The 24,948-nt window shown below is 33.9% G+C and overlaps 2 protein-coding genes across 8 annotated transcripts in view; one reads left to right on the top strand and one right to left on the bottom strand.

Moving 5' to 3' along the window:
* RASA1 (RAS p21 protein activator 1) overlaps positions 1-24,948 on the top strand; it is a 112,568-nt gene that overhangs the window by 79,825 nt on the left and 7,795 nt on the right. For both annotated transcript variants that reach the window (XM_017508108.2, XM_017508114.2), the window contains exons 10-21: positions 4,545-4,665; positions 5,332-5,488; positions 11,660-11,747; positions 13,924-14,001; positions 16,003-16,160; positions 16,662-16,738; positions 18,158-18,330; positions 18,576-18,735; positions 19,829-19,971; positions 21,099-21,214; positions 21,890-21,976; positions 24,841-24,908. In XM_017508108.2, the coding sequence (XP_017363597.1) occupies positions 4,545-4,665; positions 5,332-5,488; positions 11,660-11,747; positions 13,924-14,001; positions 16,003-16,160; positions 16,662-16,738; positions 18,158-18,330; positions 18,576-18,735; positions 19,829-19,971; positions 21,099-21,214; positions 21,890-21,976; positions 24,841-24,908 (1,426 nt within the window). The remainder of the gene's footprint in view (positions 1-4,544; positions 4,666-5,331; positions 5,489-11,659; positions 11,748-13,923; positions 14,002-16,002; positions 16,161-16,661; positions 16,739-18,157; positions 18,331-18,575; positions 18,736-19,828; positions 19,972-21,098; positions 21,215-21,889; positions 21,977-24,840; positions 24,909-24,948) is intronic.
* CCNH (cyclin H) overlaps positions 8,512-24,948 on the bottom strand; it is a 51,765-nt gene continuing 35,328 nt past the window's right edge. The window contains exons 10-11 of one of the 6 annotated variants that reach the window (XR_001818913.2): positions 16,554-16,672; positions 8,512-9,839 (exon numbers count right to left, since the gene is read on the bottom strand). The gene's annotated coding sequence lies outside the window, so the exon portion shown is untranslated. Of the gene's footprint in view, positions 9,840-12,478; positions 16,673-18,016; positions 18,284-20,296; positions 20,317-24,948 lie in introns of those variants that run through there. The other 5 variants (XR_005196825.1, XR_001818906.2, XR_005196821.1 and 2 more) reach the window with 5 other exon arrangements.

The raw sequence follows: 24,948 nt of genomic DNA on the forward strand, positions 1-24,948 counted from the left end.
CATCCTTCTTTCATGGCTAGAGTTTTAATGCTTAGCTTTGAAGCTTCAAAGGTCTGGCTGACTCTCTTGTGAGGGGCTAATGCAGCTGGTGACTTTAGGTTGAAGCCAACTGACAATTCTGAAAAACCTAGAAGCACCAGAATTATGCCAAATCTACTGTGCCAGTGCTCTGTCAATGGAACTATAAAGCCTGCGTGATAGCCCATCTGTTTACAGCATGGTTTACTGAATATTTTAAGGTCACTGTTGAAACTTGCTCAGAACAAAATATTTCTTTCAAAATGTTACTGATTACTGACAATGCAACTATTTACTCAAGAGCTCTGATAGAGATGTACAAGGAGAGTGTTGTTTTCATGCCAGCTAACACAACTTTTATTCTGTAACCCATGGATCAAGGAGTAATTTTGACTTTCAAATCCTTAGTTAAGAAATAATTTCATATTGTTATAGTTGCCAAAATTAGTGATTTCTCTTACGGATCTGGGCAAGGTAAACTGAAAACCCCTTGGAAAGGATTGATTGTTCCAGATGCCATTAAGAACATTTGTGATTCATGGGCATAGACTACAATAACAACAGAAGTTTGGAAGAACCTGATTCCAACCCTTATGGATAACTTTGAGGGGCTCAAGACTACAAGATGACTTTGAGGAGGAAGTAACTGCAGATATGGTAGAAACAGCAAGAGAACTAGATTTGGAAGTAGAGCCTGAAGATGTGACTGAGGCTTTTGTGATGAAACTGGAGCGAAAGAGGAGTTGCTTGTTATGGATAAGAAAAGAAAGTAGTCTCTTGAGATGGAATCTACTCCTGTGAAGATCCTGTGATCACTGTTGAAATGAAAACAAAGGATTTAGAATACTCTATAAACTTACTTGATAAAGCAGCAAGAGGGTTTGAGAAGAATGCCTCTAGTTTTGAAAGAAGTTCAACTATGGGTAAAATGGTAACAAACAGCATTTTAGGGAAATTCTTTTGTCAAAGGAAGAGTCAATTGATGTAGCAGACTTCATTTTTAAGAAATTGCCATGACCACCCCAACCTTTGGCAGCCACTGCCCTAATCACTCAGCAGATATCAGTATCAAGGCAAGAGACTCAGTGAAGGCCTAGATGACCGGAGTCAGGGTCTTGCCCTATGACTCAGGCTGCAGTACAGTGGTGCAACTGTAGCTCATTGCAACCTTGAATTCCTGGGCTCAAGCAATTCTCCTGTCTCATCCTCTCCAGCAGCTAGGACTACAGGTGTATACCACCGTGCCTAGCTAATATTTTTTGTAGAGATGTCTTACTGTGTTGCCCAGGCTAGTCTTGAATTCCTAGACTCAAGCAATCCTTCTGCCTTGGTCTCCCAAAATGCTAGGATTATAGGTGTAAACCACCTTGGCTGGACCAACAGCTTTATTAATAAAGTATTTTTAAATTAACACAAGTACATTGTTAGACATAATGCTATTGCACACTTAATAGACCATAGTATAGTTGTAAACATAACTTCTACTTGCACTGTGAAACCAAAAGATTTATATGGCTGGCTTGATTGTGGTGGTCTGGAGCCAAATCTGCAGTACCTCTGAGGTTTTATATTCCGAACTCATTTTACAAATAATTCGCATCAGCAAGAATCAAAGTATAATCCAAAAACAATTTCATTGGAAAATGTATTAAGAATTCAAATGTAGCACACCCAAATTTTTGTTTCATGTTTTCATGGTTAGAAAGGCTTACATACCTGAAATGCACAATCTTTTCAGTGCAACTAACAGTTCTTTACCCTTCATGCACAGACCTGGAACACAGCCATCTTGTAAATTCTGATTCCAGATTTAGAATCGGATACATGTCTGATATGTTCTACTTGTAATTACTTTGGTTCTTCTTGCATTGTATCTATCAAATGCAGTACCAATTCCAGATTTTAAATACATCAGTACTGAAATCTAGCTTATGACTCTTTCTTGTTTTTGTATTACCAAAATGCAGTTGTTTTTTTGAAATGAAGTTTCACTCTTTTTTGCCCAGGCTGACGTGATCTCCACTCACTGCAACCTCCATCTCCCAAGTTCAAGCGATTCTCCTACCTCAGCCTCCCATGTAGCTGGGATTACAGGCGTGTCCACCATGCCTGGCTAATTTTGTATTTTTAGTAGAGATAGGGTTTCAGCCTTTGGCCAGGCTGGTCTTGAACTCCTAACCTCAGGTGATTGGCCTGCCTCAGCCTCCCAAAGTGCTGGCATTACAGGTGCGAGCAAAATGTAGTACTTTTGAAAACTTTGATGGCTCATAATTTTGTTGGATAGTACAGTGTCCTTTGCTCCATACTTGTAAAATATTTTTGTTTAGATTTTAAAACACCAATTAACACTGATGTTGGAGAGTGATCAATCCAGTAAATTTAAAAATTTCTGTTATATGTTTACTTTCAGTAATGTTTTATACAAATGGCCTTTAATGTTTGTCTATTCACAAATCATGTTAAGTAAATTTTGATGTACATAGAAATTTAAACAATAGTCTCTCATTTCTTTTTAGCAAAACAGGATAATCCAGGTTCTTATCACAAAATATTGCATGGTGACATTCTTCCTGTTTAATAACTGATCAGATGAGAACATCATATTTCCTTTTTTCCCTTATAAATAATATGGTTCACTCAGTGCTGCTTGAGTTTGAGGAAATTCAAGTATATCATCACTGAAAAATCACAGCCTGAGATTTGTTTATCAAAATCAATTCTGCCATCATTAGTTCTGCTGTTTCTTTGCAGTCATCTTATTATTTTTCTAATTGTCAAACATCTTCCTGTGTCATTTTTTTCTCTTTACCATTTATAAGCAGAAAATAAAGAGTTCTGCTTATAAAAACCCTTTTATACTTTTCCAAAGGATGCTGCATCTCTATTGCATCACTCTGGGCTTTTTTGTCAGCATTTTTGTCAAGCCCAGAGTGATGCAATAGAGATGATTTCATTGTCACATCATCCTCTAGGCCAGGTGTTGGCAGAAGTTTTCTGTAAAGGGCCAGATAGTAAATATTTAGGGTTTTGTAGTTCATTTAGTTTGTCTACTAAAGTCTGCCTATTTGGAAGCAACCACAGACGGGATGTTAGGGAATGAGCATGGCTGTGTTCCAATAAAACGTTATTTACAAAGTAATGTGGCAAGGCCAGATTTGGCCTGTGAACTTACAGTGCGCCAACCCCTGACCTAGTTCAGCTCCTTCATTTTAAAGATACAAGTGGTGGATTGGATTTAGCATGGATGCCATAGTATGTCAGCCTTGTTGTAGGCAATTCATTCTTCTGTTTTTTATTATTTTAGGATTTTTTTTTTTTTTAGCATACTTGGGAATAATTCTAAGTAATGATGAATAGTTTCTAGGATGCTGAAACAGCATAATGTTTCAAGATATAGGAGAGAGAGAATTATGAAAATCCCACAGCATATCTTAGATTTATAAGAGGATTGAATGGAACCATGAAGTTTGTAATATGGACTGAAAATCATAAAATATTAATGCTTGCAACATAGTAAGAACTACGCCAAAAAGAAATAGAAAAACTAAAACTGAGTCCAATTCACCTTGATAGTAAAATTGAAGATTCGTTTATTCTGGAAGGATCATAATAAAGGCTTCCTGATATAATTCTTTTTTTCAGGGGATTTAGCAATTTATGTCAGTTCTGCCAAAATGTAACACGCAATCCTAAAAATGGCATTATACAAAATTGGGCAATAAAAATCACAGGGCTTTTGGGAAAAGTGAGGTTAGGGGTGTAACACTTAGAAATTTCATCAGTGATACATTAAGAAAGTAAGAACCTAATATGTTGCTTAGTTTTATACATACAAAATGATTAACAAATATGTACATACTACAATAAATATGGCACTTTACCTTGAAAAAAGGCCTGAAGTTTACATGTGGAAATGGCCATTGGTAAGGTTGAAGCATGGGAATGTTGCAGAATGGCAGAGGAGGATTATCTGATATCAGGGTTATAACACCAGCTATGGATGGATGGGTGTAGCATGTGACACACTTAGTGAATTGAGGGAACTGTTAGGTATTTGAGGTGTGTATGTTTTGTACATTATTATTTCTTAGTTTACCTGGGTACTGTTGTCTGTATTCACCTAGCATTTCTACAGACCTAATTGTGCATAAGCAAACATGATTTTGCTTTATGCTTACATTGGGTCCTAATTTAGTTATGCCGGGACAAGTTTATGTTTTTAAAACATTGTTTGCTGTAAAATATAACTGACTGTATTTGAAAATAGTTTATTAGTTGTAGTTAGAAAAAGACAACTTGTTCTTGGGAATGACAAGGAAACCTTTCTGTGAAAGTTGTCTGTGTTCTTGGGAAAAAATAAGTAAACCTTTCTGAGAATTTCTTTGGAAAGCAAAAGACTGTTTATGTGTTATGTACATCTAGATTTTAGTATTTTAAGCACTTTGGCTTTTAATTGGTATTTAATAGATTTTTACCTCATTTCCATCAAGAATTATAAAATAATTTTAATGTTTTTTAAAATTCAGGATCAAGAACAAGTACTCAATGACACGGTGGATGGCAAGGAAATCTATAATACCATCCGTCGTAAAACAAAGGATGCCTTTTATAAAAATATTGTTAAGAAAGGTTATCTTCTGAAAAAGGGTAAGTAACTTCAGAATTTTCTCATTAACCCATTTGATAGAGACATTGTAAATATGGAGCTCCAAATTATTGTAATACATAGTCAATAAGTTGTTTTGACATGAGTTATTAATAATTGACACTTGTTTACAGCCTACATATAAGCATCCTTCAAAATTAGAGTGTAGGTATATTAAAGGTCTACAGTTTCAACCAGAATCTTTGTTTCTTCCGCCCATGGTTGTTTTTTTTTTCCTTTGAGGAACTCCTTATGGCACATGTCCCATCATAGTATTGATATTTTACAGATTTTCCTCAATTTGACATAAAGGCATGTTGGGGAATTGTGGCTAGGGGTGTCCTTTAGTGAAGAATTTTTTCTTAAAGCTGGAAAATGATTACTCCAAAACAAGAATTCTGATGATTTCATCATGTTGAAATATCTGAAGATATAGTTAAGGTATTCTCACCATTTACTCTGTGATTAATTAAAACAAGTAATACAACAAGATATTTTTGTACATGTTCGTTACAGGCATTTTCTCATTATGTAAGAATTGGCATATTACATAAGCTTTGGAATAAAAATTGATTCATATTATTTTCAGCAACACTAATATATAGGATTTCACAATTTATTGTTTGGCTAAAACAATGTTTTGTTTGTTTTTTTTTTTAAAAAAACAGGCAAAGGAAAACGTTGGAAAAATTTGTATTTTATCTTAGAGGGTAGTGATGCCCAACTTATTTATTTTGAAAGTGAAAAACGAGCTACAAAACCAAAAGGATTAATAGATCTCAGTGTCTGTTCTGTCTATGTTGTTCATGATAGTCTCTTTGACAGGTAAGATGGTTTTCTTTTGGAATTGTCTTAGCAATAAAATAGTGGGTATAAACTAAGCAAACCAATTTTGAGAGCCCTAAAATCATCTTCTAAAAGCAGATTTACTTTCTAGGTAATTTTTGCCTTCTTTGCTTAATTTTAGACAAACGTATGCATAAAGTCTACTCCATTGTACTGCATAGAAATCTTTGGAATGACATTTCCTGTAGTATATGTTTTCTCCCTGCCCCCACCAGCAGTCTTTTGAGTGATTTAGAGTCTTTGTCACCTTTCCTGTTTTTTTCACATGCTTTTACCTCAGTGCACCCAATACTACTAGGTGCACTCAATTCTGCTATTAACTCTGTAAGCAAGTTCTTGAGAAAGTTAACATTTAAAAATAAAATTGTTTTGATAGGAAAAATGTATTTGAAATAAAAAAAGCATTCTTCTTACATTGATTTTCTTGGTTTTTAAAAATGAATGTAAATGTATAAGCTGAATTCTAAACATCACAAGACAAATCCAGCTCTTGATTACATCTGGATTTTTGCTCAAGAACAAGGCCCTTTCTTTACCTTTCACCATTAATATTATCAGTAATCCATCCCAGTCTTCTTAGATGTACTTACCGCTTTTATTACTCATTGTTATGATTAATAAGAAAGAAGGCAGTTAAAAAAATGTTTCAACAGCTTGTTTTTCTGCTGCAGGATGGCATTTCTGTACATTTTATCCTGTTGAAATATTTCTCTTCAAGAGAAATATCTAAAATACATAGCCTTGTCATTTCTTTTTTCAGAGTGTGTTTAGGAGATCACATTAGTGTTATATGTGATTTTGACAGTTTTTAAAAATGATCAAACAGGTTTGAGAAATGCCGATTGAACAAATAGTTTTACTTATAGCACGGTTTTTGTAGCCTTAGTGTTTATATTGTGGATCTCTAAAATAGTATGAATTACTTCATAAATTCATTTTACAAAGATACCCTCCTTTTCCTCCCCTGAATACTCTCTAATACCTCATAAAGAGTTGTTCCAAAACAACTCTTGAGATTTCTCAAGATAGGATTTCTTGAGATTTCTTACCCCCTCCTTCAACACCTAAGAATCTTAGCCTTCAAATGTGGTTGGATCAGGCATCTGGCTCTTTTTGTCTTTCGTTCTACTCTGCACCCTTCTTGTGGGTTGAATTCTTCCTCAAGCCAGTTCCCTACGTGGTAGCAAGGTGGCAAACAGCACCAGAGAAAGGGCTGTAAGCATTCACTCCCTTAATTATTAAAAATCTTGAAAATATGCTGTTGAGCCACCTCTGAGCCAATTTTTAGTTCTGGGTTACCTGAGGTAAAAGGAATGGGATTATCCTGATAGAATGAGGAGGCCCTTTTGTGCCTAGATCTGTGGCTGGAAATGATCACACCCAAATAGTGAGGCTGCTATACTTAATCATCCTATTGTAGTACAAATATTTAACAAATGTTTTATATTTCAAAAATTATAACACTTGAAATCCTATCATCCTGAAAAAACTGTTCTAATTCATTATTTTATTGGGGCAAAAGAATGGTGCATAACATTTGGAGAGAGTTTGTTTTTTTTTTTTTTTTTTTTTCTTGAGACGGAGTTTCGCTCTTGTTACCCAGGCTGGAGTGCAATGACGCTATCTCGGCTCACTGCAACCTCCGCCTCCTGGGTTCAGGCAATTCTCCTGCCTCAGCCTCCTGAGTAGCTGGGATTACAGGCACACGCCACCATGCCCAGCTGAATTTTTGTATTTTTAGTAGAGACGGGGTTTCACCATGTTGACCAGGATGGTCTCGATCTCTTGACCTCGTGATCTACCCGCCTCGGCCTCCCAAAGTGCTGGGATTACAGGCGTGAGCCACCGCGCCCGGCCGAATTTGATATATTTTTCATTGTTACTACTTTATAAATTAGCTTTAATTTACGAAGCTACTTTTTGTGTTCAAGCAGAAACTGTCTCATTTTCTTACATTTTTTTCTATTAACAAGTTAAAATTGTTTTAATTATCATTGTAAAATATATAAGGAAGATCTTGAAAATAACATAATGAATTTGATATATTTTTCATTGTTACTACTTTATATATTAGCTTTAATTTACGGATATTTATTTTCCCACCATAAGGGCAATTTGGTGACTAACACTGGAAAGTAATTAGACTCATAAAAAGATTTAACTCGGCCAGAAAAGAAATACATTTGAAACAAAGAAGGTCCTATGGAAATGCTAGTTAAGTTTATGATTGATGATGAGGCATCATGATAGGAACATTTAAAGATTTATATGAAGATCGTCTTATGTTTGTAGACCTGAATATTATGAAATGGAGGCTCTAATAAAATCTGAGCTGCTTCAGTTGCATCTGTTTTCAGTCTTATGTGAGAAATGGAATCAAAGTACCTACTGTTGGATGCTGGAACATGTTAGCTGTCCAAAAGAAGAGTTTTGATAAAAGTTTATGATTACAGGAGAAAACTTTTTTGGTGAATGATTCTCATTTTGCAGATTTACTGAAGAATGAGTGAACTTCCTCAAATTATATGTACATGTTTTGACAGTTTATGGATTTCAGGCAGAAATTCAGCCTTGGAAAAGTGAGGTTAAAAATGATTCACTAGTGATACTTACAACTGGAATGATATGAATCTTAAAGTATTAAGATTAATATAGCAATATCTGTAAGATCGGACAAAAAGCTTTAGCATTATTTCAATAAACTTTATATGAACAGATGCAGTTAGATTGGAAATCTGTTGGCACAATCAAAAGAAAGATCTACATTACACTTGACAGCAAAGGAGAAAGAATTGCTAGAGTTAATGAAGGATCAGATCCTTGAAGCACAAGTTAAAGATTCTGAATGATTCCTATTCTGGTTACTAACAAGAAAGGAGTTTCTATCTGGTAGGGGGGAAGGCAATAAATATACATTTACCACTTGCTGTAAGGTTGTAGCTTGCTGCTTGTGCAGTTTCTTGTTGAAGGTGACTTAAAAGAACTTGAAGATACTTCTTTAAAAAAAAGTCTTTGTTATGAGTTATATTTAATGATACTCAGTCTGAAACCTAGTATGAAAATGTTATGTTCGTAAGAACTAAAGTCTCTCATTTAGAAAACAGATTTTTTTTTTTAAGGCTGGGCACGGTGGCTCACACCTGTAATCCTAGCACTTTGGGAGCCCAAGGTAAGCCAATCGCTTGAGCCCAGGAGTTGGAGACCAGCCTGGGCTGAGATGGTGAAACCCGTCTCTTTAAAAAATTAGCCAGGTGTGGTAGTGCGCACCACCTATGGTCCCAGCTACTCAGGAGGGTGAAGTATGAGGATTGTCTGATCTCAGGAAGTAAATGTTTGCAAAGGGCTGACTGTATACCACTACACCCACAGCAGTGAGACCCTGTCTCTAACAAAACAAAACAAAAATACGTTTTTCAAAGTATGCTAGGTTACAATCAGCTATTTTTTTAAATATGTGCCTTTCTGTGAAATAGTAGGAGAAACAGTGAGAAAGACTGAATACCAAGGCAAATAGCATTAACAAAATATATTTCAAGAAAATGAGATGACATCTCTACCATATAATAGGACAAGTTAAAAATAGGTTGATAAACAATGAATCATAATAGGATACAAATACCAGAGGACAGCAGGGGAAATTGTAGATTAATGTTAATACTTTTTCTTTATGTTATCATATTAATGCCAGCATGGAACATTTCCTGCTTTGTGTATACCTAGAACCTGAAATGTTGACCTTTGGCATTTAGGTGAAGTCTAATATGAAATTTAATAGCAGCCTTCTGTAGTAGGTGATTAGTGTACTTGCTCATCCTGATGCTGAATGAATGTTGGATGGCACTGCTTTTTTCTTGCATGGCTCTAGTTACACAGCTGTGTAATTTTTCCAGATTATTTTCAATATTAAGAGATCTCCAAGTCCTCTATTTCCTTGTATTAAACTTCTTAACTTTTAATACTGCATTACTTTACAGAAGCACAAGTAGAAAGATGCCTTAGTGATAAAAAGTTATTCTAGTGAATATCCATGTGGTAATTAATTTTTACACCATTTTTTCATAGCTGGATCTTATTGTGGTATTGATGGCTTTACATTTATTTATGAAAATGTTTTGCTGGATATTAAATTTAAGATTGGCAGTCATTTTCTTTTTCTATTTTAAAGATAGTTTTCTGCCTTCCAACATTTTCGTTGTCTTTCAAATTGTTTCTGTTTTTGAGGTAATATATTTTTGTCTTTTCTCTTAGAGGCAGTGTATCTCACTCAACTTTCTTTGGATGTTTTGCGATTTTTCCTTATATTTTCAGCAGTAAAACCAAAATTTACCTACTGTAAATTAAAAAAAAGAAAAAGAAAATTATCCTTATGTTTGTAGTGCTTCTTCAACCTGAGACCTGATGTTCTTTGTCAGTTGTAGAAAACCCTTGGTTAGTATCTATTTAAACTGTTAATGTCTAATTTAAACAGTTGTTCTGCCACAGTCTTTTTTCTTCTTGGATTCCTGTTAAAAAAGTTGCACTTTTCCCCATGCTGTTTTCTATGTTTTTCATCACTTTTTCCTCTGTACCAAACTGTATTTTCTTCTGATCTTTTAGTTCACTAATATACCATTCTGCAGTGAAATTACTTTTTCAGGACTTCATTTTCTTACATTTTTCAATTTAGAATTTTCAGTTTTTAAAAGACCCAGTTTCTGGCAAATTTCTTGTTACCTATTAAACATTTTAATTACTTGAAAGTCTTATCTGTCTTCAATATCTGGATAATTTGTATGTCTTTCTGCTGTTTTTGTCTTAGCTTTTAGCCATTTAATCCTGATGTCTGTAGTGTCTACTTATTTTGATTAAATGGTAGACATTGTGCATGAAAACCTATGGAAGCTATGGATGTTAGTTACTATGTCCATAAAGGATTGTTCTGATGATGTAGTGATAGTACATCTGGTGAAGGCTATTCTATTTCTGGTTTACCCTTATCATGAAGGCATAACCCTTTAAGGGGTCCTAATAGAAAGCCTGAAATCCATTTTTTTTCCTCCCAGCACTGTCAAACTACTGGATTTCTGGTTAGTTTTTTAGCCATTAAGCTACTGTTTTCTGCTTAGCATCTCCACTACACAGCTTAGGAACTGGCAAATGCCTTGAACAGAAAAGCTATGGAGAATGTCAGGTTCATTATAGTATGATCTTGGCTCCTCAGACAGCTACTTTGGTTGTTCTCCAGTGCTTTCCAATAGTTTTTGTTTTGTTTTGTTTTGTATAATGTTTTAAATTTTATCCAGCCAGGATGGTTAGTCTGATACAGGCAACTTTTTAGAACTGGAAGTTTCCAATTCCTATTTTCCATGATTACTTTTAGGACATTCTCAAAGCATGAGAAGATAGTGTTAAGCTTGTGCTCTGTGTATTTTGCTGTGGCCTCCTAACATTAGTGTGAGATAAAATCTTTGTTTAAAGCAGGAATAGAAGTAACATTTATTGAGCTCTAAAAACATGCAGGCCCCTAATAAATTTTATTAACATTTTCAAGTCTAGTTAGAAAGACATTTCCAAAAGAGATATAAATTGTTATCTAATATTGCACTTACATATCAAATGATTTATAACTAAAGGAAGACAAGAACATTTGTTATATACAACTGTTCATTTAAACTCTAGAACAAGCATATGTATGAGGAGATGATGTTTCCATTTTAACAGGTGAAGAAAAATCGGTGAAGAAAAATTAGTTTAGAAAAATTTGAAAACATAGAATCACCTACAATCTCCTTAGACATAATTACTTAGAATATTTTTGGTCTAAGAACATTTCTAGTCTTTTTCCAGTGCATATAAAGCTTTTCAGATTAGCTGTGTGCAATTCTAGCAATTCAGCTTCAATTTTTGGGTAACTATATGTCTAATGTCTTTTACAATTGATTGAAAGTTCTTTACCCTTTGAAAGACTGATAATATTTTAATAGTGCTGACATAAAATTTTCTAAAATATATAAGACCGACCCTTTTTTGGTAATGATCTGGTACAGTGGAGAATTATTTCTCTAAATTAAGAATTACAATTTTATGTGAATTGTGAGTTTTTTAAAGTTGGTATAAATATTTTGCTATTTTCTATTAAGCTTCCTAATAATTTTCGTTTTTATTTTAAAGGCCAAACTGTTTTCAGATAGTAGTTCAGCACTTTAGTGAAGAACATTACATCTTTTACTTTGCAGGAGAAACTCCAGAACAAGCAGAGGTGAGATTACTGTTTCTTAAACTATTGTAAACTTTTGTGTTAGCCCATGTTTTATTAACTGGAATAGAAAACGACTGCATTCAAGATAAAGTGATAGAAAGAATGCCTGAAATCTAATCATCTCTTAAGGAATGAGACGTTTCATATGTAAAAAATTTTTTGCATAAATGCAGAAACAAACACAGTGAAGGGTTATTAGGAATGAAAACTCCATTTTAAATTAACCTTTGAGGCCAACTGAGAATGCTCATTAAAATACTCTGCGTAAAGGTTATAATCTCAGTACAATGCGAAGATAAGCCAGTTAGTTTTGCTAACAAGCATTAATTATTCTTCACTGGTTGAACTCTATGTCTGAAAATAAAAGTTCAGTCAACACAAAGAAAGATCTTTTTAGGAATCTTCCTTTCTACATGTTCTTCAAGCCAAGTCTAGATATAATGTCTACTTTAGCACTAGCTATTAATCCATGTGCAGTGTCCTTCTTATAGCTTGTATTGTTTTAAGTAATTCTGTGAAGAAATAATATTTAATAAACTGTTTAATAAAAAATATTTTCCAACAAAGGGAGACCCCAGCTCTACAACAAAAGTAAAAAATAAGCTGGGTGTTCTGACTTATAGGCAGGAAGATTACATGAGCACAGGAGTTTGAGTTACAGTGAGTAAGATCAAGACACTGTAATCCAGCCTAAGCAACAGACTGGGACACTGTCTCTTAAAATTTTTAAATTTTGCTTTCTTTGAACCGTAATATTACTGGAGTATATGGTTGTATTTTATACAAATATGACTAAATTTCTGCTGATACTCAAAGGAATTTAAAGGTGGTTAAGAAGTGAAAGTGACTTTGTTGGAAATATAATTTGCCAACCCTAGATATGAGGAACATGCCCTTAAAACTGGATCCTAGCATGAGACTCATAAATTTGAATAAGCCACTGTGTTTTGTGGCTCATATTAAATGTCATATTTCACATCTTTATAAACTATCTCATTTAAATGCTCATTTCACAGATAATGCACATAACATTTTTATGGCTATGTATCTCTAATCTTTAGATGAGAAAGGTAGGGCTCAAAACATTTTGGTAAGTTAGATGGTTTTTTAAAATGTTAGAAATTGAGTTAGGAATAGAAATTTAAACTTCAGTATCCTATTTTCTAGGCATGTTATCATGGTCCCTCTTTCTGAATAAAAATGTCACATACCATAATGACATTTTAGCATGTTTTATAAGCCTTATAACATTTAAAAAATGTATTTATACGTAATCTTTCTATATTCTATATTTCCATAAATGGCATTTCCAGTTTTTGTTGATTTGGTGAGCTGTGGGGGTCTCTGGTTATTCTCTTCTATTTCAAAAAGCTATGGTAACTGATTTGGTTTTAATTTGCTCTAATATAAAGACATTTTCTAAACATTGACAAAGTTCAGCTTCATTGAAATAGCCAACAAACTGAAAACATAACTGAATAAAGCAGTAGTACACAGCTTTCCAGAAACATGTAAAAACCAAAGTGAATATTTATATTTATTTTTAATAAACCTAAGTAGTTCTCTACTTTCTCCCAAAGCACTAGATAAACATTTAAAAAAACATGGCTGCAATTTGATTTGAATATTAGGCTGAAATAATTTTTTAAATCTAATGTTATATTTGAGAAGCTTAAAAAAAATAACCCAAGTCCTCTTATACATTTCTACCTGTATCATGGTCTAAAGTATAGATTAGCATGCTTGTCATCGAATCAGTCATCACAGTATCAGCTGGTTTTGCAATGAGCCATCTCCCCTTCTCACAAAATGTATCAAATTAAATTCCACCAAAGCTTGCCTCAAGTGTTAACAGCTTCATTAAACATAGACAGTTAATTTCTCCAAGGTAGTATGTGTTTGAGAGAAACAATTTCTTTAATGTAAATTTGATTTTTTGCCTAATTAATGGCCACTCATGGTGCATTTAATACATAAATTCAAACCAAGATTTATACAGAATTATAATTGTTTTGGTTATTGTTTTATTGGGGCATAAATAAAGTGCAGTATAGTCTGAGAACAGAAAAAGCAGTCTAAAGAAGGAAAGAATTGTTGAATTTGAAAAAACTGATTGATGATTTGGAAACCAAATAAACTAGTGTATATTTCTTTGAAATGATGTTTTTCTTTGTAGGATTGGATGAAAGCTCTGCAGGCATTTTGCAGTTTACGGAAAAGTAGTCCAGGGACATCCAATAAACGCCTTCGTCAGGTGAAGCTTAATTTTCTTTGATTTGTAGTTGTCACATTTTGCTTTAACATTTTGCCCTTTATGTTTTATTTTTATGTGAACTGTTTTGGGCATCATATCTTATGAGGGGTTAAGCTGCCACTTGCTTCAGTAGCAGGAAAACGTTACTTCTTTATGAAAGAGAATGTTTAGTCCATAATGCCAACTGTTAAAAACATAAGATTATTTATTCTTCCACTTAAAATAATAATACTATACCACCATAACAGAAACTGTTCTGTTGGGCATTTAATTTTCCTTCAAAAAATTATTTTGGCTTCTTTCAGAAAAGTAGAACATTGAAAAGATCATCAGATTTACAGTACTAATCCCAATAAACTTTTTTGGGATTTTCATTCTGAAGAACAGCTTTTGAAACGTACTGCTTAACTCTTAGGAGATATTTAATCTTATTTGAAACCATAACATGCCTATTACTTTCATTTGTGAAGAGTAGGCTTTCTCTTTTTTGCCTGTAGAAGGGTAACTTTATAACCTCCATTTATTGGCTTTTTTCTTTATAGTAATCCCTGTATAATTGGAAGAAGTTAGGCAAATTTTGACATACTTGAGGTTTTTAAAGAAAGTTTGGTACAATACTTATTTACTGACCAAAGTGTCTTCTGTTTTCTTCATGTGACTATCTGATAAGCTGAGTGATTAATATACTGTTCTACTGGGAGTGGATAATAGTTGATATTTAGTGACTAAATAGTCCTTGTAACCCAAAGTCTGGCTGTTGCCCAAGGAAATTTAAATATACACACAATCACCATGTGTTCATAACATTGTAACATTTGTAAGCTATAAAAAATCAGATTGGATTTTCGCAAATAAGAGCAAGTTGTATTTTGTATGAAACTTGAGCCATTAAGTTGACATATGCAGGTATAATATAATCATAGCTAACATCTCTCAAGCACTTTTTATGTATCAGTAGACAGTGAGATTCAGTGATTTACATATACAGTTGACCCCTCCCCCCCATTCATGGGTTCTGCATCAGTGGAATCTACCAATCGTGGGTCAAAAATATTCAGAAAAAAATACAATAAAAATATAGTATCACAATGATGCTGTTCATCGTATTAGGTATTACAAGTAATCTAGAGATGATTTAAAGCATATAGGAGGGTGTGCATAGATTTTATGCAGGTACTATGTTATTTTCTATAAGGGACTTGAGCATCCTTGGGCTTTGTTATCTGCCAGGACAGAGAAGGGGAGGGCTTGGGATCAGTCCCGCAGATACTGAGGGACAACTAGTTTGTAATCCTTATGAAAATCTGTAGTGTAGACTTTCTACTTACATATTAGAAAAATGAGGCTTAGAGGGACTGATTTGTCCAAGGCCACACAAGTAGTACATGGCAAGAGAGAAAGAGGACCTAGTGGGGTATAGCTCAGTGGTAGAGCATTTGACTGCAGCAGAGAAAGAGGACCTGACAGTAGAAGGGAGATGATCTAAACTGACAAATGACTTAGTATTTTTTACATTTGTATCCTTTCCTATAAAATAAGAAGGCAGAGTCAGTGTTTTAAAAAGTTTTAGCCGTGGAACTCTATTTTATAGAAATAAAATCTTCTAGATAAGCATTATATAACATGCAGGGTTTTGATTTGAGTAGTGACAGTTGTTTACTTACATGAATAAAGAATTTTCCTCTCGACTTTTTCTCTGTATCATTGTTTTATGGTAGAAAAGGTGTATTTCTCCAAGAAGATAATGGTAGAAATAACTTGTAAAATAAAATTGCATTGTTTTATCTTCTTAGGTGGGAAGAATTATTTTAAATATTTTAATGTTTTAAGTATGTCATATAAAAAGGAAAAATAAAACCAAAGCTCATATTTTCTGAAAAAAAGGTGGAAAATAAGTCACTATATTGGGCTTTTTTATCTTATGAGTAATTGCTTTTGAAACTTAATGCAATTCTAGAAATCTGGGGTAATAATTTTTGTTGTTGTTGTTTTTTTTTTTAGGTCAGCAGCCTTGTTTTACATATTGAAGAAGCCCATAAACTTCCAGTAAAACATTTTACTAATCCATATTGTAACATCTACCTGAATAGTGTCCAAGTAGCAAAAACTCATGCAAGGGAAGGGCAAAACCCAGTATGGTCAGAAGAGTTTGTCTTTGAGTAAGTCTTATTTTATCATTAATCATTTTCTTTTATGATATTTCCTTTCTTTCCATTCTTTTGGTCTCTGTATCTAAACCATCAGAACAAGGTACCACATCCAGGTGTTTTAACAGCATATATATATACATACACACACACACACACGTGTATATATATATATATATTTTGTTTTATATGTTCACCTTTATTTGTGAAGCTGTGCCCTTGGTTTTTCCACCTAGTTATTTACATGAATTAGCAAGTCAAAAAACAAAATGTTTAGTAGGGTTTCCAGTACTTATTTGAATGAATTATTTAGGAGGTTAAAGATGGTAGGTAAAGTATATAATTTGCTTGTCTTCTGTAAACCAAATAATACAATATGTTGTGAAATAAGAGTAGCACACTCACTTTTTTTTTTAAGCTGAAATAGGGAGCTTATTTGATATTAGAACTAAAGGAATAAAGTAGTTTGATGTTAAAACATTTTCTTAACTCTTTTTCTCCTTGTTCCTTTAGTGATCTTCCTCCTGACATCAATAGATTTGAAATAACTCTTAGTAATAAAACAAAGAAAAGCAAAGATCCTGATATCTGTAAGTTGATACAGAAACTCTTTCTAAAGTAGAAAAAGCATGTTTTATAAACTTTTAAAATTCGCAATGAAATAGTCTTAAAAATTAAAACAAATACAAGTAGTATAATTTGAGATAGTTTCTTTCTGTACTTCTTAAAGTATTGATTATTGAGAAAGAATATACCTAAGAAAGAAAAACACCAACCTGATTCAACTGTACAGTTAAGTACTTTAAAATATCTAGCCACTGTCCTTTCTCCAATGAATAGGAAGAATAAGAAAATGATTACAGTGATCTTTTTGAACGGTTTACCCTCATCCCTTCTTTCTACTTTTTATATTTTTCCTGTTTTCTTTCTTTTGAGATGGAGTCTCACCCTTACCACCCAGGCTGGAGTGCAGTGGCAGAACTTGGCTCACTGCAACCTCTGCCTCCCACGTTCAAGTGATTCTCCTGCCTCAGCCTCCTGAGTAGGTGGGATCACAGGCGCCTGCCACGATGCCCAGCTAATTTTTGTACTTTTAGTAGAGATGGGGTTTCACCATGTTGGGCAGGCTGGTCTCGAACTCCTGACCTCAGGTGATCCACCCACCTCAGCCTCCCAAAGTGCTGGGATTACATTAGCATATAAATAAAAAAGAATTCTATTTAAAAATTACCCTTAACCTCGAATATGTCATTTATTCACTTCTGGTAGTCAAAGGCTCTCAGTTCCTGTTCTTAGCAGCACAACTCTTTCCATCCTGCTACTAAAACAGAAACAGTTGGCAGTGGGATTTACCATTCACATCAGGGTGAATTAGGTTAATGCCTTCTTAAAACTCAGGCTTAGGGAAAGTGATATGTATTAACAGACAGATCAAAGCCTGAATATTTCTCTATAAAATGTTTATTCTATAATTTTTTTTTGTACTAATTTTAGTTTTCCCTTTTATGATAAAATCCAACCCCCACAGTAATGACACAGAAGGAAGGCCATGCCTTATATTTAAAGTGCTCTTTTTTCACTACTTTTCTTCTTAGATATACCTCCAGATCTTGGCAGCTTAAGGGTTACCTGTTTAAAATGGAGTTTTCACCTCCACAGGCCGAATTAGATATGATTTCTCTGTACTCCAACAGCATTCACCACTGTTAACAGCACTTATCAATGTTCACATGACTGATTTCTTGCCATCTTGAATAAACTGACTGCTGTGTAACTCAAAGACCACATCTCAATCCTCTCTATACTTCTCCCACCTATCAGAGTTTAGTGTATGGTACATTCAGTAAATAAGTGAAGCAGTTAAATACTGAACTTGTGATGTTACTGAAAACTCCTTTAATGAAAAGCATTTAACACCATTGAGAAGACTGAACAACAGGAAAATTTACTTGCATGACTAATTATCATGTTATCTTTTTAGACAATAATTGCTTGTTTTTCTTCCCAAGTATTTATGCGTTGCCAGTTGAGCCGATTACAGAAAGGGCATGCCACAGATGAATGGTTTCTGCTCAGCTCCCATATACCATTAAAAGGTATTGAACCAGGGTCCCTGCGTGTTCGAGCACGATACTCTATGGAAAAAATCATGCCAGAAGAAGAGTACAGTGAATTTAAGGAGGTATTATTTGTCTAATTATTTTTGTTAGAATTAACATAAACATTTAATAAAAGATCCATTAAGCTAGACAGAGTAATTCATAGCTTAGTGGCACAGTGACACCAGAGAAGATTAAAAACCTTGTATTATAGTGTGATTTTGATTAGACTAGAAATAGGTAGACTCTGAATTCATTCTAAGAACTTATGAAAGAAAGAATGCTTAATGCTGTGTACTTTAAACCATCTTTTAAAATGTCATTTTAGCTTATACTGCAGAAGGAACTTCATGTAGTCTATGCTTTATCACATGTATGTGGACAAGACCGAACACTACTGGCCAGCATCCTACTGAGGATTTTTCTTCATGAAAAGCTTGAATCGTTGTTGTTGTGCACACTAAATGACAGAGAAATAAGCATGGAAGGTATAGTATGGTTATGTATAGTATGGCTATGATACTTTAAGAAACTGGGTTTAGACTTTGTATCACGCATATATAGACTCTATCTCTGAATATACTAAATTGTTAAATTATATTGCAAATTGTTAATCTGATTTCCCTTATTATTGCAGTTGGATGTTCTGATTATGTCAGTTACTTTGGGGAGCTAATATTTCTAATGGAGGTTTTGGCAGATAAGTACTAGAAGCCCCAAGAAAAGTGGTATCTGTGTCCACATCAGTGGCTCATAGTGCTTGACTATCAAGAAAAGTCTGGCATACTTAACTATATTCTCTTACTTTTTACTTCATTGCACAGAAGTTGGGTGTCACCTGCATTTTATTTCTAGCTTTTATAGATGGGTAGTTCCCAAGCTGATGGACACACAGTGTTTTTAATGACTTACAAATACGTTGAAATAATTACCCTCTCCCTGCCCCTCCAACCAAGCACTTTGATTCAGTAACAGTTCTTGCTTCTAGATTCCCCAAATAAATAGTAAAGTTTAGAACTATTTCCTCCTCATTATAAAAATTATAAAGGTATATAATTTGTCAAGGAATAGATAAAACTGTGATCCTTATTTTACATTGAGTTTATCTTTTCTGACAGCATTTGTATTTTATTAAAATTTTACCGAAACTCATCAGACATGTTTTAGGCTAATTAATCTATATTGAGATTTTGTGTTATATTTGTAATCCTAAATAAATCCCCAAATTTCAAAGCCTGGGGTCATTGGACAGCGCAGCTGACTTATGGTCCTAATTTTGTCACTAGCTGTCTAATTGATCTTAGACAAGCCATATAACCATTCTGAGTCTTCATTTTTCAGTATAAACATGCAGTGTTAATCCCTTCTCCTGTTTATGATATAAAGAGGTAATACATCTGAAAGTCTTACAGAGTTAAGTTGTAGAAGTATAGGATGTCATTGTAATTAGTACTTCAATGTTGCATGCAAAAGGTACATTTAAAAGGCTATTCCTGTTGAGGTAAAATGAATTCACTTAATTTCCAATTTGGTCACATTGAGTCCTTAACAAATAATCTTCTAATGTAAATATTCGTGTAGATGAAGCCACTACCCTATTTCGAGCCACAACACTTGCAAGCACCTTGATGGAGCAGTATATGAAAGCCACTGCTACACAGTTTGTTCATCATGCTTTGAAAGACTCTATTTTAAAGATAATGGAAAGCAAGCAGTCTTGTGAGGTAAGAATTTAATTAAGAAGTATTTTTGCAAACACCTGTTTGCAAAACACCTGTTTGCAAAAATACATTACATTTTAAGGAAAACATGTTAGATTTCTAAAATTATTCCTCATAGCAGTTATACCCTTTTGTAATATATTTATTACAATGTTTTACAAAATGAACTTTGGAAATACTTGGTCATTTCTTCTGCTGTACTAATGACAAACTATATATTACTTACAGAAAGTGTGCATACATAAACTGAAGGCTTTGCTAGTGACTTATCTCATAACCTATGTAGCACTTCATAACATCTAGTTTTGTCCTTGAAGGTTTTTTTTGCGAGAGGAGAATTGAGATAACCTCAACAAAAGCAAATAAAAAACACCTTTTAGGATTGTTAAAGCTTAAGTACAAATTCATAATAAACTATTAAGATAGTAAGCGGAATCTCACACATATATTCTTTCATTTTAATGGTTAAGCGACTACATATTTTAGATTTGACATAAAAATCAATAAAATAAGGAATTGTTTCTCACAGTGGACACTGGGACCAGCAACTGTTAATCCTGCACAAAGATGTCAATTTGTACTAATAACTTGAAGGGAAGAAATTTGTGATTTAATGTTGGAAATCTGGAGTAGTGCCATAGTTAGCCTAACATAAGGATGACACAGAAATTCAGCAAGTAGGTAGGAAGTCTCCAGACTTTAGAGACAGGCTACAGAATTTGGACTTCCATAGATAAATCTACTCTGCTGACACTAGATCAGAAGGGTTACAGGAAGAGTCCTGACAAAGGTTTGTGATTCTGCCTAAGACATTTGATATTTTTATTAGCCATTAAATAAGTCTCATTCAGAAAAGGCTTTTAATTGGCTTCCCCCCCCAAATAAACATAATTGACTAATTACTGTTTGCTTTTCAGTTGGGTAATTGGGAATAAATGGTAACAAATCTACCAGAAGGAGTTCCATAGAGCAAACTACTTACAAACTCCCACTTATACAAAGAAAAAAGATGAATACACACTGAGATACTGAAAAAGACAACCTTGAAAACTACAACTACTTGTTTACCTCAATTCATTTGCATTTGTCATTGCCAAGATGCATTTATATTGATTTATTCCTTATCTTAGTTAAGTCCATCAAAGTTGGAAAAAAATGAAGACGTGAACACTAATTTAGCACACCTATTGAACATACTTTCAGAGCTTGTGGAGAAAATATTCATGGCTTCAGAAATACTTCCGCCGTAAGTGGTGAAATTTTCATTTGACAAGAAATTGTGTATGTCTTGAAATATTTATATTTCTAATACATGTGAAAGCTTTTCTGTTGTCCTGTTATTATACTCTGAAAAAGTCATGGTTAATCTTTATAAGATAAATAGTATTTAAAGAAAAGAACTGCCTTAAAGATCCTAGAGTGAAATATTTACATTAAATTAAACCACTGTTTTTGTACAAGCCAATATGTCTGGTTTGTATAGTAGCTTGGGGAGTGAATAGAGGTTTATAGTTCAGATTTGAGATTATAAGACATCTTGTTTATCTATTTGTCTATTTTTGATAGGCTAATCACTCTGTTAATATGCTTTTAGGCCTCCAGTATTAGTAAACTCACTTGTTCAGGTAGAAGTTAACTTAAGTCTAAATATTTCTCCTCAGAATTTGCAGCTGGTTACTTCTCTATATCTGAAAGCAAATGTCCAGAAGTTGACTGAATAAACTGATGATGATAAACTTACTGGATAAAGTTTTCCTTACCTCTTGCTAAATGTCTCATTACTTCTGGCAAAATATTTTTTTGGGGGAAATGGTCAGTTGTATTAAACTGTGGTATATTTGGGTAAATTAAGCTTTTGGCTGCTATGAGATCAGTATTTTCACTTGCTTTCTGTGCTGAGATGGTTGTGTTATTTTGGCAGGACACTGAGATATATTTATGGGTGTTTACAAAAATCTGTTCAGCATAAGTGGCCTACAAATACCACCATGAGAACAAGAGTTGTTAGGTAAGGCTCATCAATTCATTTGTTACATCACGTACTGATAGGTAGATAATTGTAAAAAATTGAAGTAAACTTCAAGTTACTATGAGATTTAGCTACCATCTGCATTTTCTAAAAACATGAACATTCATTTACAGTCAAGTAAGTATTGAACTATTCAGGATTTTTAAACCCTTACAGGATGAGGTTAAAAGTTATATAACAAAATCTGTAGCTAACTTCATATAGTATTCTTCATATATACACACTCACACAGATTGGCACTAAGAGAGAAGAGCAGTAATTGACCCATTGAGATATTAATTGGTTTGTTTCAATCTGTGACTCTGAGTTAATCTGTAACCAGAACATGTAGTTTTGAAGCTGTGTTTCAGTCTGTTCATTGTACCATAATTAGGAAGAACTATTTGTGCAAATCATTGAATTTGGGAGCTTATATAAAGGGACTTCATTATCATCATTCTATAGGAAGAATTGCTTTGGCAAATCCTGGAGTTTGGGAATTTCTAAGGTTACTTCATTATCATTATTCTAACATATTTTTCCAACGAAGAAGCAGATCTGTCTGGAGAGGTTAAGTTGCTGGACTAAGGTTATATAGAAAGTTAGTGGGTAAGCAGAACTAAAGGTAACTAAGACCCAATCTGATATCCTTAACTCTTATTGTAGGCTTTTGCATTTGTTAAGCATACTCCAACCAATTCCAGACAAATGGAAGTTTAATGCAAAGTGTCATGGAATATAGCAGTCTTCTTATAATTTGTTATTTAGAATATATACTGCCATGTCATGTTATATTTTTAAAAAATTAGGCAACCGTTACCACCATTATTACACAATTCATTTTGAAAATGTGTGTTAATCCTTCCTTCAACCTAAATTTTGTCAAGGGGCTTCTATTTCTTTTTTTTTTTTTTTTTTTATAGGTGGGCAGATAAAATTTCTCTTGGTTATGATGTGACATATTTAAGAACTACAGATTCTGCTTTTCTTGGCATTAGTGGTGATTGGGAGGAAAAGAAAAGAATTACAAGCATAATATTCCAGCAGTTATGGGTGATGTGTCAATTAAAACTGTTCTATAAATCTGTATGTTTCAAATAAGCATAATTGTTAAGCAAACACAGCAAGAAATTGTGAACTGTTTGATGCAATAGGGTGTTTTAGGGGCATTTTTGCCAAGGTTGGTTTCAGGCTCATAGACCTACTATGTATAAGTATCACAGTATTTTCAAGTAAAGTTTACGTGAGTCTTTGTAATTTGAGAAGTCCAAATTTAAAGTCTTAATTGTTACTGTTATATGTTATGTTTCTTTCTTTCTTTCTTTTTTTTTTTTTTGAGACAAGATCTCAACGGTTGCCCAGGCTGGAGTGCAGTGCTGTGATTTTGGCTAACTGCAACCTCTGCCTCCCAGGTTCAAGTGATTCTCGTGCTTCAGCCACCCAAATTGCTGGGATTACAGGCATGCACCACCACACCTGGCTATTTTTGTATTTTTAATAGAGATGGGGTTAGAGCACGTTGGCCAGGCTGGTCTTGAATTCCTGGTTTCAAATGATACGCCCACCTTGGCCTCCCAAAGTGTTGGGATTATAGGCGTGAACTACCATGCCGGCCAATGTATTACAATTTCTATAAATGCTATTGAGAGGTAACATGTTTACTTCTAAGAGTCCAAAAATTAGCAAATAGGCACATGTTCAAAGGTAAATGCTGAGAGATTAGGTAATCCACTGTAACAGAGAACAGAGATTGTGTCTTACTAATCTCTAGAAGGAGTTGTGTAACTCATTTTGGGAATAATGCTTGTCTTTACATAGATTGTGTCTGTCAATCTGTAAAAGGAATTGTGTAATTCACTATGTTAGGAATAATGCCTGTCTTTACATGGGGAAAGTAAGAGGTTATTAGTGTGTATTCCTCTTAAAAGGAAATTAGAGAGAATTTATCTACATGACAACATATCCTCCCTACCCGTGACTAAAGGAGGCAGAAAAGGAGTTATGTACAAAAGCTTCATTTTTACACTGACATTGTCCCAAAGTAAAATGAACAGATAAAATCACATATGACAGCTATGAGTATAATTTTTGCTATTGCTATTATTTTGTAATTTGACAACTGTTTAAACTTTATTATTCCTTGTCTTGCCTTAAAAAGCTTTTCAGGCTGGACATGATGGCTCAAGCCTGTAATCTCAACACGTTGGGAGACCAAGACAGGAGGATTGTTTCAGGCCAGGAATTTGAAATTGTCCTTGGTACCGTAGTGAGACTGTGGTCTCTACAAAAATAATTAAAAAAAAAAAAAATTAGCCAGGTGTACCCTACGTATAGTCCTAATTACTCTGAAGACTGAAGCAAGAGAATTGTTTGAGCCCAGGGGTTCAATGTTGCAGTGAGCTGTGATTGTGGGCCACTGCATTCCAGCCTGGGTGACAGAACAAGACCCTGTCTCAAAGAAAAGAAAGCAAAAAGCAAAAAAAAAAACAAAAAACAAAAAACCTTTTCAGCCTCCTATTGTATACATTTTCATTTATCAATAAGTTACCTTTTCTCTAGTGCAGTGGATTCTTATTTTTATATGACTCATCAACAAAATCAGTGCAACCAACTTAGGTTGTTCTGCTTAATCTAAAATTCTAAATAGAGTAACACATTCAAGAATCAGATATAATAGGTATATTCTTAAAATATGATGTTTTGGCTTACTGTTTCCTAAAACTTAACTGTGTCTGGGCTTTCCTATATTGGTTTAGAGTGAAGTTTATGGTTCTATAAGTGCTAAAAATTCTGTTTATTGTTTTAAAGTAACACCTTATATAGGTGTTTTCTAAAAAAAAACAAAAAATTTCCCTCCCATTTAGTGGTTTCGTTTTTCTTCGACTTATCTGTCCTGCCATCCTGAATCCACGGATGTTCAATATCATCTCAGGTAATCAGCTTTTGATAAATTTTGAAATTAAAAAAAATTA

The sequence above is a fragment of the Cebus imitator genome, unplaced genomic scaffold, assembly GCF_001604975.1.
Source record: "Cebus imitator isolate Cc_AM_T3 unplaced genomic scaffold, Cebus_imitator-1.0 Scaffold16, whole genome shotgun sequence".
In the NCBI taxonomy this organism is placed as follows: Eukaryota; Metazoa; Chordata; class Mammalia; order Primates; family Cebidae; genus Cebus; species Cebus imitator.